This window comes from Condylura cristata, unplaced genomic scaffold, assembly GCF_000260355.1.
Source record: "Condylura cristata isolate star-nosed mole 26May11 unplaced genomic scaffold, ConCri1.0 scaffold00004, whole genome shotgun sequence".
NCBI classification, from domain to species: Eukaryota; Metazoa; Chordata; class Mammalia; order Eulipotyphla; family Talpidae; genus Condylura; species Condylura cristata.
The window spans coordinates 30,200,156-30,216,693 of NW_004567105.1; the positions used below are offsets into that span (position 1 = coordinate 30,200,156).

The 16,538-nt window shown below is 34.6% G+C and overlaps 1 protein-coding gene across 1 annotated transcript in view; it reads right to left on the reverse strand.

Moving 5' to 3' along the window:
- Window positions 1-16,538, reverse strand: part of TBC1D15 (TBC1 domain family, member 15) — a 56,864-nt gene that overhangs the window by 34,784 nt on the left and 5,542 nt on the right. The window contains exons 2-5 of the mRNA XM_004675885.2: window positions 11,574-11,672; window positions 10,725-10,799; window positions 6,502-6,640; window positions 1,496-1,706 (exon numbers count right to left, since the gene is read on the reverse strand). Coding sequence (XP_004675942.1) covers window positions 1,496-1,706; window positions 6,502-6,640; window positions 10,725-10,799; window positions 11,574-11,672 — 524 coding nt within the window. The remainder of the gene's footprint in view (window positions 1-1,495; window positions 1,707-6,501; window positions 6,641-10,724; window positions 10,800-11,573; window positions 11,673-16,538) is intronic.

Consider the following 16,538-nt stretch of genomic DNA (forward strand, 5'->3'; position numbering starts at 1 on the left):
GCGGGGATTGAACTCATGCTGAAGTGGCTTTAGCTTCTTAGTGCTGTGCTTTAACCTGCTCTGCCACCAGGGAGGGACCGTTGTGTTCCTCTATCTTAAAACAGCTCTCCCTCTAAAAATCTCTTTCCCTTTAATGCTAATGTTCATTATTCACTAGGCTTCAATTTTAATATTATTTTCTTCAGAAAGTCTTCCCTAATTCCTACTTAACACCCAGTTTAAAATGAAGTACCCCTATGATTATGCTCAGTCAAAAAGTCAGAAGGAAGAAAAATATTGTATGGCTTTCCTTATAGGAGGAACAAAGGGAAACCATAGTAGGAAACCAGGAGAAAAAAAGACAAAACTAGCAGTCAAACTATTAAATTGGAAACATTCATCAGGGGACAGGGAAGGTAAGGGATCAAAACAGGAGAAAAGGCACAAGAATCTATACTGACGGTTCACATATGTCATGGTGGTAGCAATTTTAGGGGAACACCACCTTAAAGGATCAATCAAACACTTTTCAAAAAAAGAAACAAAAATATAAAAATATATAAATTTTAAAAAAATATTTATAAAATATTCCTTTCCTGGGAGTTCTCAAAGCACCTTGTACTATAATCTGTAAGCCATTACCATTTACTGATTGACATCCTCCACGACACCATAAATGCTCAGAGCCAGTAACATGCCAGTTTTATTCACTACAAAATATCAAGCAATTGGCACAATATGTAGAACGTAGGTAGCCAAAATATATTTGCTGAGCATGGAAGAGTTGTGTGTGTACAAATGTATTTAAGTGAATAAATGTAAGAAACAAGATTTTTGCAAAGTGAGAAAGCTCTCTCTTCCACACTTAAAATTTCATAAAGATGGCCCTCCCTGGTGGCACAACGGGTTAACGATCAGCACTATGAAATTACTGCAGCCAATGCAGCACAGGCTTGATCCCCAGTCAGGGAGGTGACCCACATGGTGTGGCAGACCTCTCCTGACCCGCCTGCTGCTCCCCTCAGCAGTATATTTCTGTACATCTGCCTGTTCTGCTCACCACTCTGTCTCTGGTGAATCTTCTCACCCCACACCCCTGGCCTATACCCAGTTCTGTATGCATAAATAAAATCTTTTTTTTTAATTTCATAAAAGACTTAGACTTGCCTGATTTAAATTGTTACATTACAAATAAACCTGTCTAAAAGGAACTAAATCATAAAAGGTAAGATTATACATAAATATATCATCTGTAAGCTACTGATAAGTCATCATTCATTTAAGCATATATAAAAATTGGTCTCTTTAAAAAACAGCAAAAAATAAGCTGCAGATACAAATGACGAAAGTGGCAAAATTTACTCAGCTATTGATTCAGAGCAGTCAGAAAAGCATGTGCTACCTGAGCCCACAGATGCATAGAAGTCACTGATGCCAAATCACAAGTAAAAATGGTTTGCCTTGGGACCAACACAACAATCCCATTTCAATAAGTAAAAAATAACTTGATACTTACTCATACAATACCACATATTTTTCAAGAGAGTCAATCAGTAGTTTGCTATCTCCTTGATGAAAGTGTAGAGCAGGAAGAACGACGTCATCCTTTAGACAGAATACCAAATACGACCAGCCCATACCCTCTTTGTTTTGCTTGATCGATTTCAGGTCTGTCAAACTGAACAGGAATGACCATTTGCTTTTCCCATTTCTATGACTTGGAGCATCTTAAAAACAAGAAAGTGGGGCAAAATAGTTTTGTTCACCTTTTTAAAAGGTACTGATAGTGCTCTTCATGACTGCCTAAGAGAAACCTGCTGAATCTAGGGAGTCAACATAGCATTCACATTACTGTTGCTTCTACCTGTACTAAAAATGGCAACATATATTTTCTTAAAATGAGAATAGTTGTCAAAATATTTATTCTACTGCACACAATTTGAAAAAAACATTATCCCAGTCTTTGCCCAAAGTAACCATGGTTTTGGAGAAGGCAGGCTGAACTGAAACTACTAACCTGAGCAAATAACTAAATCTCTCTGAACTAGATCTTCTTCATCTGTATAATGTAGATAATTATACTTACCTCTTAATTTCATTTTAAGAATTAAAAGAGATAATGCTTGTTAACTAGTACAGTTCCATGCATAGCAAATAATCAATGTGTTCATTTATTCTACTCTCCCCAAATATAATAAGATCTCTTAGAATATTTAAAAATACACATACTTATTTCCTCACTTCCTTTCACAATTATCTTTCCAATCTACAGTGAATGAAGGCAAGCATATTTGTATAAAAGTAACAAAGGAATGAATATACTGAGGAACATTTTATTTGCTAAAACTTAAAGGACAGTGGGACTGAGGATGAAAAGATACTTAAATTGTGAGTGCTTTAGAGAATGAATACTTCAATTTTTTCCCTAAATCTTCTACTAGGTAAGACCTAGTTTAAGCCAAACTATAGCTACGTAAAACAGCATTTTCTGAGTTTGTGTCCTATTTCTTAAAATCCAAATTCATGAACAATATCACAGTAACAAGAAACTTGAAGACTATCAACTTAAATGAAAAAATCTTATTTCGCTGACAATTTTGGATATAAAACTACCATTTTAACACTTTAAAGAAGGCATAAGCATGTCAAGCTTCTGAATTTTTAGAAAACTTTCCTCTAATGTTATTTCCTAACAAGTGTCATACCATCTTGTTCTGTAAAATCATCATTAACTCCACCCCACACTATCAATTCTGTAAAGGTGAAATGCATAGAAGATACATGTTTACCGAATCTGTAAGGATAGATCAACAGGTGTGTTGACCTGCATCTATGTCACCTTTCTAAACAGTCAGGAACATCATGCCTCCATGACCTTCAATAAGAACTCCTAAATTGACACACGGAAATCTACAGCTTCCAGAAAGCAGGTACTGCCATTTCGTGAATACTTATATTATCATTTTAAAGGAAGTTCAAAGAGACTAACGTAATTTTTCTATACACTGACTTTCCCAGTTCCCCCGCCAGCTCAAATGATGAATCTATAGCTAAGAATGGTACTAAATTAAGCGCCATGTACTCAGTTTAGTATTACAGAGCACTTTATACCATTACAAGCTAGTACTAAAGTAAGAACAATTCCAGAACCCCAACATCTCCATAATCATTGCAGTGTGAATATATGTGAAGAACCTAAAAGAATACATACTAGATTATTTGCAAAAACCAAAAATATTTTCACAGTAAAAAGCAATGAAGAACTAGATACAATTTTTAATTCTTAAATTGCACAAAAATATCTAATCCAAGTAAAGAAAGAAACTCTTATGATTTACAGTGCAAGCAGTCTAAAGGAATTATCAGGAGCTTATACATATTCAGAAGTAAAAATTTCCCCAAATGGAAGTTAAATTTATTATGTATCACATACGTAATACACATACTTTGGGCCGCTTCCCCATGAGTTCGATCCCCGCCTGCCCCGGAGGAGATCCACATGGCGCGGCAGACCTCTCCTGACCCTCCCGCTGCTCCCCTCAGCAGTGTACTTCATCGATCTGCCTGTTCTGCTCCCCACTCTGTCCCTGGTGAATTCTCTCACCCTCCGCATCTCTGGCCTGTACCCCAGTTCTGTATGAATAAATAAATCTTTAAAAAAAAAATACTTCATACATTTTCTCACTTGAAACTCTGATGAAAGGGCCCTCCCCGGTGGCACAAGAGGTAAAAGTCAGCACTATGAAGCTACTGGCAGCCACTGGAGCACAAGTTCAATCCCCGGCCACAGGGAGCTGACCCACATGGCGCAGCAGACCTCTCCTGTCTTGCCTGCTACTCCCTTCAGCAGTGTACTTCAGTAGGTCTGCCTGCTCTGTCCCCCACTCTGTCTCTGATGAATCCTCTCACCCCAGCACCTCTGGCCTACACCCCAGCTCTTACATGCATAAATAAATTCTTAAAAAAAAAACAAACAAAACTATGATATATAGAGCTATATCTAGACCCTATATTCCTAGGGTCTAGAAAAAATGTGTGGCAGTTTAAGTAGGTACTCTAAAGATGTGCTGAATAAATTACTAACCCAATACCAAGTCAACAGTAAAGTAATTTGCAATAACTCAACCAGAAATAGAATTGGTTACAAAGAAAAATGAACAGAACCCAAATGGCAATTAAAATATTCTCTCTTCAAAGCCAGGCAAATTAAACTGATTCTGATGAACTTACTATGTAACCAAATGCATAAAGAGTAAAGTCCTCTTTAAAGTAACATCCTAAAAGATTCCTAGAAACTGTAACTTTAAACTGACAACATAATGAAAAACTAGGTTCTCAAATAAGGTCTGTATTTCTTTTTTCTTATCAATATTAAACAAAAGAATGTTATTTGAGTACCTGCTCTATCTCCAATAAAATGACATGCGAAACTGATCAGAATAGCACAGTTGTAGACAGAATAAAACAATTCAGTAAGCCTCCATGTCTTGAATAGAGTTACTATCAAGAATTTTCTCTGAGGAGGACTCCCTGGTGGTACAGAGGTTAAAGTCTCCACCATCAAGCTATCCCCAGCCAGGCTGCTGACCACAGAGCACAGCCTGCTGTTCCCCTCAGCAGTGGATTTCAGTAGATCTGCCTGTTCTGTCCCTGATGAATCTTTTCCCTCCCTCCCAACACCTATGGCCTACACCCCAGCTCTTCAATGTATAAATGAAATAGATCTTTTTAAAAAAAGAATTATACCTGAGTGCTTACCAGAACACGTTAGTCTGATGTTCTGGTAAGATGTATTTTCAAAACATTTGATCTAGCATATAAAACAAAGGCCAGCAGTAGAAACTCACGAAAAATATAAAGTTAAATTAAGTCTTTGATAGTGAATTTTCTAAAGATCCGCAAAAAAAAAGGAAGAAAGTACTTTTCTTGGAAAAGTACAATTTAAAAATTTTTTAAATATTTCTCAGATTGGAATTCTAAAAACTCAAGCTTATAAAATGTCTCCTTAACTTCTAATAATTATTAAGTTTTCTCTAAGTCACATTACATAGCTAAGTCACATAAGCAACATTTACATCTGTGGTTTCTTCTAACTTATGCAGCTACACAAAGAGAGACCGATTTAATTTACTGGGCTAAAACCCAAATACTGGTGTATTTTTAAAGCTTTACCTCTCCAGGTGACTTCAGTACACAAAGCTGAGAAGCACTAGTCTAAAAAGATCTTTATTGTCAGAAAAGCACTAGTCTAAAAAAGATCTTTATTGTCTAAAAGATCTTTATTATTTATATGTATGTAATGCTTCTTTCCTTTATGAAATTCTAAAACTCCTTTTCCTCATTCCTACATCATATCATTTTCATTTTCATTTTCATAGATTTAACAATGTTAGGCCACAACAAAAAATAACAATTCACATAAACCAATCCTAAAGATCTACAGAAATCACCTCACATATCAAATATACTAAAATCTTGAGATTTTAATCTTTTAATGTCTTATTTTGTTTTGGTATCTCCCTTTCAGTAAAAAGTGGATGTTAACACAAAACACAAACGCGCGCACACACATACACATGAATGCACAAGGTATTATCAAAAGTTCATGATTTACTTAATTGCCACTATTTCTAAGAAATGATAAAATGCAAAGTATAAACTACTGTATATTAGAATGATTACCGAGGCCACAGTGAAATCAATTTTAATTAGTAATAGTGCTCTGTAAATGCAGTAACACATATTTTAGTAAATTCTGACCAAGCTTTCTAATCTGGTAATTGTGGATAAATACTAATTCTGACTCACATGATTTAGAGGTAAAATATCCTTTTCATTATCAATAAGTAAAAAAGTTTTAACCCTATATAAGTAATTAGCTCTTTTTCCAAATGTGTTTATTGAGGTAAAATAGGTTTATATCTTTGTATTTGCTCTGGGGAAGTGTTTAGTATTTTTAAAAGAGCTCACAAATAGACTAGTCACATGATAGATGAACTAGCTAGATAGGTCATGCTGGAGTAGTATGTGTGTTATATCTGGCAGTTACCTTTACTCTTTCTTGTTACTTGTATGTAGGTAATCACCCCAAAGCAAACACTGATTTAAGGCTCGCTCACACACATTTATACATGTATATATGTAATACACAAAAAGGAAAATAGGATATTGCATTAAGCTATGAAGATCCTGGTACACTCCATCTCCCCCTGGTGCTTTAAGAAGAAATAACATGACTTTTTTAATTCCAGTAGATTTTAAAAAAGGGCATGAGGACAACCAAAGCAAATTCTTTAAATAGTTCTATTTTCACCCATTAATAATTCTAAAAACAGAATGAGTATTTTAAAGTATTATTTTTTAAATCACAACTAATCAACAAAACAGAAAGATAAAAGAACCATAAAATATTAAAGTATCAAATCATCCTTCGTTGGAGGAACATTAAAGAATTTTCTTAGCACTTTTGTTTATATCATATTGTAGCAAGTAAGTTTATGATTTCAAAAAGTTAATTCATACCTCCATTGGTATGTGGTTTCTTTTTAAATGAAACCGTATTAACCATGTCCCAGTCTGCTTCGTAACTATTCAGATATTCCAATCCTCGATGACCTCTTTCTCTGGGAGCCTGGGTCCATTCTACAACCGAACTGGAGTCCTGAAAATATCGCAACACATAAAATATTTAGAAACTGAAATAAATTTAATTTCATTCACTAATATCTCTGTTTCTAAGTAAATTAAGTTTGTGAGAGGTAGTAGACATCACTGATGGGAACACTCTTTGCAATCCTTTTCTCCCATACTTACTTTTACCAAAAAGATAAGTTTATCCAGACTGCCTTGCAGTTAGGGTTGCCAATAATTTCATATTAAAATCAGAAGTCAAAATTAGGACTCATGATAATGCTTCTGGTTTCCTAATGAAAACTTTGTTTTTCTTTCCCTTTTTACCTTCTTTGAATGCAACTGTGAAATCTAAAAATTAGTAGTCATCTTATGACCACAGGAGAAAAAGGAAAGAACCTCTCAAATAGCTCCAAACCTTCATACTTGTAGTTATTTGAGGAAAACAGCCAATAGTGACTACTTCCTTAAGTTACCATTGGTTTCACATTCTCTTGTCAAAATTAGCTGAAGCCCTCCCTAGTGGCACAATGGGTTAAAAGGCAGCACTATGAAGCTATCAGCAGCCATCTCAGCACGAGTTCTAAGCCTGGCGAGGGAGGTAACCCACATGGCGTAGCAGACCTCTTCCTTCTCCTGTCTCTTCTGCTGCTCCCCTTAGCAGTGTACTTCGTCAATCTGTTCTGCTCCTCACTCTGTCTCTGGGGAGTCCTCTCGCTCCCTGCACCTCTGGCCTACACCCATCTCTTGTAGGCATAAATAAATAAATCTTTAAAAGATAAATAATAAAAGTGTGTCCCACCCAGTTCTCTCTTCATTAACTGCTCTGGAAAAATACTGACAATTGTATACAAGGTGGCATATAAGGCCTTCACTGCAGCAGTTTATATAGTGAAAAGATGGAAATTACTAACTTCCATGGAGGAATGAGTAAATAAACTAAAGGGTAGCCAATGACTACCAGGCAACTGTTTAAAAAATGGTATACGTTAATATTCTTATAGATTAAATATATAATAGTAAATGAAAAAATTACAAAACAATGCAACTACATGCAATGTATGCAATTAGAAACTCCAAGGAGCAAAGTAAGTCTCTACAAATTGATAGGCATACAAAGAGATGGATATAAAATGTGTACAGATAAAAGGTCTGGAAAAGTTCACAGAACAAAGACAGATGAGGGACAGTTCTAGTCAGGCAGGACTTCAACTCTGTTATTGATTTTTTTTTATTTATGCATAAAGAACTGGGGTACATGCCAGAGGTACAGGGGCAGTGAGAGAATTCACCAGAGAGAGAGTGGGGAGCAGAACAGGCAGATCGACAGTAGCTGCTGAGGGGAGTAGCAGCCAGGTCAGGAGAGGTCTGCTGAGCCATGTGGATCACCTCTAGAGCCAGGGATCGAAATCACACTGAAGCTGATGTGACCAGCTTTGCAGTGCTCCAACCCACTGTGCCACCAGGGAGGGCCTCTGTTACTGATTTTTTACAAGAATTTATTTCCTGTATTTTCCACAAATTCTTCTTAAAAAAGAAAAAAGAAAAATTTCTAAGAAAACAAAGACATGATAAATATACAAGAAAAATTAAACACTAGAAACAGAATGGCAGGGAAAACTGAAGAAAGTATAAACTAGAGTGTTCTTTTTTCTTAGTCCTCAAATGTCCTTTTTTCAGGAGTTCTCCTTGTTAGTCCAATTTTTAAAATTCAGTCCTTAACCATTATTACTATCAATTCAATATTGGGGGAAGCTAAGAAACAACCATGAATCGCTAACATGCACAAAGGCTTGAATTAGAAGATGAAGATTTCTGGAAATTAGGAAACTGACTTTAGGAAACTACTAACAAAAGTCTGGAAAACTGGTAGCTTGTTCAGCAGACAAAGTAAAATATATTATCTCTGTATTAAGAGAAACCAAGCTTACTGCACAGAGCTACTACATCAAAAACAGAAGAATTTATTCAAAGTCCACCTACATAGGAAACTGACAAAACTCCTAGCTCTCTTCATCTCAGTGTTCATTTCCAACACTGGAATCCAGACTTACCTTCTGCAGGATGGAACCTGCAGATTCTTCTCTGGCAAATGACTCATTCAAGAGAAAAGACCTAGACTTCAACACAAGGGATTCCCCAAGCAAACAGCCTTGCCCAGTTACTCCCAATACCAAGTCTCCCCATAATCACATCCTTGTGTCTGCTATCAGACACGAGCAACACACTACTACCAAACATCAAAGACAAGTCTCTACACAAAAGACAAAGTCCAAATGAAACAAGGGGAAGAGCTAGTTAAGAGGAAATAGACCACACAAAGATGAAAACATCTATTGATAAAAAGCCACCCTTAAACTTAAAAATATTACATCTACAAAGAAAAAAGGTGCTTTTTTTTTTAAGAAAGGAAAGGGGCCACACACAAGATGTCTTAGAAATCAAAAATATAGCAGAAATGTAAATGTCTATAAAAAGACTACAAGAAAAAGCTGAAGAACGTTCCCCAAAAAATTACACACACACAAACACACAAAATCAGAACACAGGAGAGAAAGGATAAAAAATTATAGGAACAGTCTAAAGGTTTAAAGAGACCAAAGAAAAACAGAAATACAGAAAAAGAAATCATTGTAACATTTCCTAGCAACTAAAAGATACAAGATTCTATATTAAGAGTTCATATCAAGTACTTAGCAATGGATAAAAAAAGACCAGGAAGGAATATTTATACCAAGAAAAATGGAACATGAGAAACAAAGAGCTGATCCTAAAAATTTCTGAAGCAGAAAAAACATACAAAGGATCAGGAATTAAAATGCATTAGGCCTAACAATAACACTAAACAGATAATCCCAAGACAGTAACCTAAAAATATGTGGGAAACTTATTTTCAAACTATACATCTATGATAACCAAACTATCAATTCAGAAGGGATAAAAAGTCTAAAAAAGTACATTTTTTTTGCATCCATACACTCTTTTTCTCAGGAAGAACTAGAGTTGTACCAAAACAAGAGTAAACCAAAATAGAACATGGCATAGGATACAGGAGTTAAAATATGGGAAAGAGGCAAAAAGAATCCCACAGATTAAATGCTTCATAGTAAACCAAAAGAGCAACCATTTCAGATAAGCTTTTAAGAAGGTTCTGGGAGAAATGTCTCAAAGAAGGAGAACTTAGAAGACCATCTATGTGAAGTGTTTAAGTAATTCAAGAAAAAAAGTGGACAAATAATGTATCTCTGGCCCAGTTTCAAAGTGAAATAGAGGTAAGATAGACCTATATCTGTTTTCACAGTGAAAAGTTAGCACATGGTACAAGTGTTAAACATAGTTATCACATTGCAGGATGTTACTCCTAGGTTTACAAGAAAAATTTAAAAAAGAAAACCACACTTGAATATGAACACAGCAGCATGGTTTTTATCAGTCTTAAAGTAAAAATAATCCAAATGCCCATTAACTGATGAATGAATTTTTAAAAAGTGGTATAATCATCAATGCAGTATTTATTAATAAAAAAAATACTGTATCATGAGTGCTATAAAGTGGACAAACCTTGAAATATGGTAAGTGAAAGAAGTCACAAAGATCACATTTCATATGATTCCCCATACACGAAATATCCCTAATAGACTATGAGACCTCCTACTTTTCCTCAGAAAACAAATCAGTAACTGCAAGAGGATAGGGTTAAGTGGAACTGAGGAATGACCACTAAAAGACAGTTTCATTTTGGGGGAGTAACAAAATTCTAAAATTAGATACTTATGACAGTTGTGCAACTCTGTAAATATACTAAAACCACTCAATTGTACACTTTAAAAGGGTGAGGCCTATGGTATAGGAATTATCTCAGTAAAACTATTGTTTAAATGTCACTCCTTTAGAAGCCTTCCTGGTGGCACAAGGGGTTAAATATCAGTAGACCTCTCCCAACTGGCATGCTGCTCCCCTCAGCTGTATATTTCATTAAATCTCCCCACTCTTCTCTGGTGAACCCTCTTACCACCCACACTTCTAGCCTACACCCCAGTTCTTGTATGCATAAATAAATACATCTTAAAAAAAAAAAGTCACTCCTTTAATCATACATTTTTTTTCATAAATACCTTTCTAGCACAGAGAATACTAGAAGAATCTAATGCATCATCCAATGGTCTCCAGTCCACCATTACTTCAGCATCCTAGAGAAAGAGATTATAAACTATTGTTAACTATTCAGCAATATCTTACATATTTTTAGTCACCTACATGTTAAGCCTTGAATTTAAAATAAAAATTTTAAAATTTTAAATATGCAATTGCTATATAAATGACTATTTGACAACCAATATTATGAATAATTTTTGTTTACTTTTGTTATAAAAATCTGTTTGTGAAACTTTTAAGTAAGTTTTTAAATATGCCAAGCCAACCTGAATGCAACTGGAGATAATAATGCAAATGAACAAAATGAACCAGTAGAAAATTATCAGATAGTTTCGTTCATATGTGGACAACAGAGAAACAAAATAAAGGGTCATACAACCCAAACCAAAAACATAGAAATCTGACAGTAGAGTTGAGACTAGCAGAGGGGATAGTGGAGAGCCCCTTTCTGGCAAAAGAGGAGACCCAGCAGTGTATGGTGGAAGACTATGGATGCTTTGCTAATGGGTGTGCTGTGGTAACCTACATCAAAAAGCTATGATTCTATGCCTCTAAGTCATGCACAGTGTTGTAACCAATTTTACCCAAATTAAAAAAAAATTTTCACTAAAATAAGGAACAATAAACAGATATCCCTGCTATCATTGGCTCACTTGGAAGTATTTTGTGTTTAACATCATTCCTATGTACAACATATAACCACTTTTCAAGTACATAATTTCATTTTACACATTAAGTTCAAACTTACTGAAAATGCTCCAAAGATGAACTGCTACCATAATCAAATAAAATCATCACTAGAAATATACCTTTTCTAAAACACGCAATATTCCTGCAATCAAGCTGTCTTGGTCACTGGTTTTTCCACAAGATGAGTGAATATAGACCCCTTCCTGTTCATATATAATCTGAAAGAGCAAAAATCAGACTTATCTTACAATTTTGATTTAGGACTCTTCAACATTTGTTATAACAATGTAAAGATGTTTTTCTATAAAACATAAACAAATTTGTGATTATTTCATAGGTGAAAGTATTATTTCAAAAATACCACTCAGATTGATGAGAACTACAAACGAAAAATAAACTGAAGGGACATTTGCTTTACTAATCATGAAAGTTTTTGTTTGTTAGTGATAAACCAGCCCCGACTTTTTCCATAAGCAAAGATATACTGCTGTGTGTCTCAATATACAATTTCACAGATCCTTACTCTAATTACTCTGACAGACAACACCTAAAATTCTTTTGATTAAATTTCCCAAAAAAATATCCAATGTGAATAGGTATTACATAGGGATGAGATCAGTGATTTTAAAAAAAAAACAAAATACACAGTATTAAACTAAGTCAGGTATATTAATTTCCAGATATCTAAGCTATTACTATCTTAAGGTGACTATCCACAAGGTTCATCTATAATATGCAAGACTTCTCAAACTCTTTTAATTTCATAATCCTGGTTTCTTATAGATGTTGTATGATTTCAATGTTCCACATACTTGGGAACTTTCTATTGTCTGGGAGAAGATGTATATTCAGGCAATCTTATTTTCTATAGACATATATTATAAACTAAAATTCCATTCCCAGGACCTGTTTCAAACTATTAAAAAAATGTTTTCATTATGAAAATAAGTTATAAGGAAGTAAAACAGTCACTTCTAGACCTAAGTATTTTTGACATACATAAGTCAGGAACACAATACACATTCCATTTATGTGGATTTTTTTGTTAATGTAATCACATCACTCTTCAGAATAGTATGGTGAACATAAAGCAAGACAATGACAACCAAAACCCACCATCATTACCTCCCCCATAATATATATGTTCATGTATCCTCCCATTTATGGAACATTATGCACCAACAACTCCAAATTTAATAGTTTATTCCTTTACCTTTATCCTACTACATCACAGGGATGAAGAGCCCATTTGTGTAAAAGAGAAAACTGAGAGACAGGTTAAGTAACTTGCTATGGTTAATGACACAAATAGTAAGAAGTAGTTAAGTAATACTGGTTGAGACTAAAACCCAGGCAGACATCAGAAAGCATGCTCTCAGACACTACATTATAAAGCTTTTACACTGTTTTTAGTGCCTCTCCTTTTCGTGTAGAGATGAAAAAATAAAGTATAGATATATTTACATAAGTACAAAAAGATACACATAAAAATATACACAATGGTATTATTTATAACATTATAGGGGAGTCAAGGAGGAAAAGGAAAGGCTTTTCCCGGGCTATTCATTTCTAGTGGGATTATTTAGGAATTAAGACAGGATGAAGTACATTAAATGGACAGACATGTGAAAAAAACTACCAATTATATATAGTAAGACAGCACACACTGTATATCTGTAAAAAATACACAGAAGTTCTGGAAGGACATTAACAGATGTTACTTCTGGAGGAGAGAATGATACGGAGAAAGATGAAATGTTAATTGTTAGGTTAATCCTCTAACATAATGCAACATTTGAAAATGAAAATATAGCTATATTGCCTTATTAATAAAAAATAATTTTAATAAGTAAAAAAGGGCAATTCAAAGTACAAACTAGAACCTTTCTAAACTTTCAATTTATCAAACTGTCAAACAGGAGGCCAAATTAGATAATTATATCTGGGACCACAAGATGGAAGTATGAAAAGCTACTGTGGTGGTCTAACATCAGGTGAGGACAGAGGTATGGGGTGCAAGTATTCTCCAGAGGAAGTGAAGAACAAAAAAGGCAGATTTATTGAAAAACCCTGAAAAAGAGCATTAGGTGAGACAAGAGATAGAATCTGCAAGGGAAGGAGGATATGGTGGGTTCCTTTTATAACCTGTTTTAGTTGGTCTTTGCTGGATGCTATCTGCTGGGACATCAGGTTTCAGTGGGCCTTCTGTAGAGGTGTCATGCCTGGTTTTATCTGCCCTGTTTCCAAATTCCTTGGATTTTTTCCATTGGTCATGTGGACCCATGGTCAGGTTTCCATGGCAACTCTATCAGTTTGCCTTATCTATTTTATGTCTTCCAGCATTGTTTAGCTAACAAATTGTAAAAACTAAGTTTTAACTCCATTAACAGATACCCAGTTACAGAAATCCCTTAAAATCACAATTTATTAGGTCAAGAGATTACACTTCAGCTATTTTCACCTAAGACCCAGCTACTAACTACTAAAATAATGTAGAACTTCACATTTCACATAGAAGAAAAGGGGCATTCATCTACCAAGAAAAATTCAGTACTATTAATAGCACCTCTAAGATTCTGTGGTACTGCTGTTGCTAAAGACATTATGGAAACTTACATGACAGGATCTCCAACTAATCAAAGGAAACACTTCAACTGAAGCACATTAAGCAACACTCTTCTTTACCATACATATGTTGGTCAATTGCTGCCCATTCTCTTTTTCATTTAAGAAGTGAGTTTCCTTAAGTAACTTGCCAGAAAAATATCTAAAAAATATTAAAGGACCAGATACTTTATGAAAAGTTAAAGTTGCACTCTTCCTGAGTTCTATGTTCCTTTTAGCATTTTCTGAGGAATAAATCAGTTTTTTTTTAAAAAAAAAATCACAATTTCAAACCCAGACTTCTGCTGTCTATAGAAAGCAGTTATGTTCAGCTTTCCAACTTGAAGGGTGCAATGTTAACCAAAACAAATTAGTATTTTTCTGTCAGAAATGACACATAAAATGAAGTTAAGTTTATTAATTTCACCATCACACACTAATATTATAGACTTATAAGAGTTAAAGGAATGGGAAAAAATAGTTGTGTAACAGTATATAATTTACTTCAAATATAAAATAACTTAATAATTAAGTTTTAACTAAATAGCATTTTGTTTTCAAAGCCCTCTGACCAAAGTATTCATTTAATCCTCAACTTAATGAGACAGAACAGAACTTTTTCTCTACACCTACATGTAAATAAACTGAAATTCTGAGGTCCAGTTACTGTCAATTACATATAATGTAATGTACTACATATAATGTAATGTACTACATATAAGACCTTACGCTTATCAAGGATGGAGTAGACTTTAAATTTCCTGATACCTCCCATTATTAAATTAAAATTTATTGCCTCAAGAAACTAAAACTCTAGTTTACTTAAGAAAAGAGTTTCTGAAACTGCTTAAATGTAGAAAGTAATACTGTTTGAGGTAAAAAAAAAAAAATGGGGGGGTAATTTTTAATGTAGTTAACATCTAAATCAATGAAGAAACTTACTGTTTAACAATCTGTTCTTTAAAAAAAAAGAAAATACAAAATCTCCCATATGAAATCCTAAACATGCCACAGAAAAAGCCTTATCTCTTTCATATTATCCCAGTTGGGATCATTCCTTTTAATATTATAGTCATTCACTCTCTTTTTTTAAAAGGAATGATCACCTCAGTTTCTAGGCACATACATATATACTAAAAATGCAACTTTAAAGTATCAACTGTTCAAAATAGTTCAAAATACAAAAACAGAAATCCATTAAAAATATGACTGCATATAATAGCACAGAGATATATTTCTTCATTAGACTCTGTAGTGGATTAATTCCAGAGAACTATTCTGACACAGGACATTCTGCTTCTATGTTTATCAATGGTGGTAATTAATATTTGAAAAGGTCTCTTTAAGCTTGTTTGATATGAAAAATTATTTTGCCACCAGGAACAATTATGATGTCACAAATTTTAACTGAGATAACTTTTAATAAAAAAGGCTTTCAAGTTCTTTACTCTGATTTTATTCAGAATCTTTACTGTAAAATAAAAAGTTTCAAATACTATCATTCCTGAATATTTCTAATAAGCATTATTTTACAAAACACCTCTACATGATCATATTTGATTCTCACTACTCAATAAGATATTTGTTATCATCCTACTTTGTAACAGAAAAAACTCAAGGCTTTAATAAGACTTGATCAAGGTTTTCCACTACTCTTGGGTTGCAATTCAAATCTTTTTAAACAAGTTTTATTTGCCCAAGCGTACATAACAAAAAAGGCAAACAATTTAAGGCTCAGCATATAAGGACACTGACAAAATTGTTCCAGTATCCTATGTGTTTGTATTTCAATCTGGGGTAGTCTCCAATTCCCAATGTTGTGAACACGAGTAGGTTGTCTATGCAACAAGAAGCAAAGAAAGGGCACCAAAAATGCCTCTTTTTCTACCACCTAAGATTTTAGGGAATATGAGATCCACAGAGTAATAAAAATACATGTAAGCAAGAAAAAAGGACAGGACAAGCAATACAAGCCGTTCTTTTACAAACTACAGGGAAAAAAAAAACTACAGGAAATGACTATTAACAAAAATTCTGGAAGATAAAAAAAATATCAAAATACAGGGCCTCCCTGGGTGGTGAAAAGGTTAAGTCTCAGTGCTAGCACAGCCATGGCTTGAGTTTGAACCCCAGCCTGGGAGATAACTGACCTCATGTGGCCATAACAGCAGACTTCTGTCTCATCCCCACCCCTGAACACCTCAGCATTGTATTTCAGTCCTATTTTGCCTGCTGTTCCCCTTAGCAGTGTACTTCAGTCAATCTGTCTATTCTGCTCGCCACCCTGTCTCTGGTGAATCCTCTCACCCTCCGCACATCTGGCATATACCCCAGTTCCTGTATGCATAAAAAAATAAATCTTAAAAAAAGAAAGACCATGGCCCTCCCTGGTGGCGCAGCGGGTTAAAGCACTGCACTGAGAAGCTAAAGCCACTTGAACATGAGTTCGATTCCCGCCTGCCCCGGAGGTGACCACATGG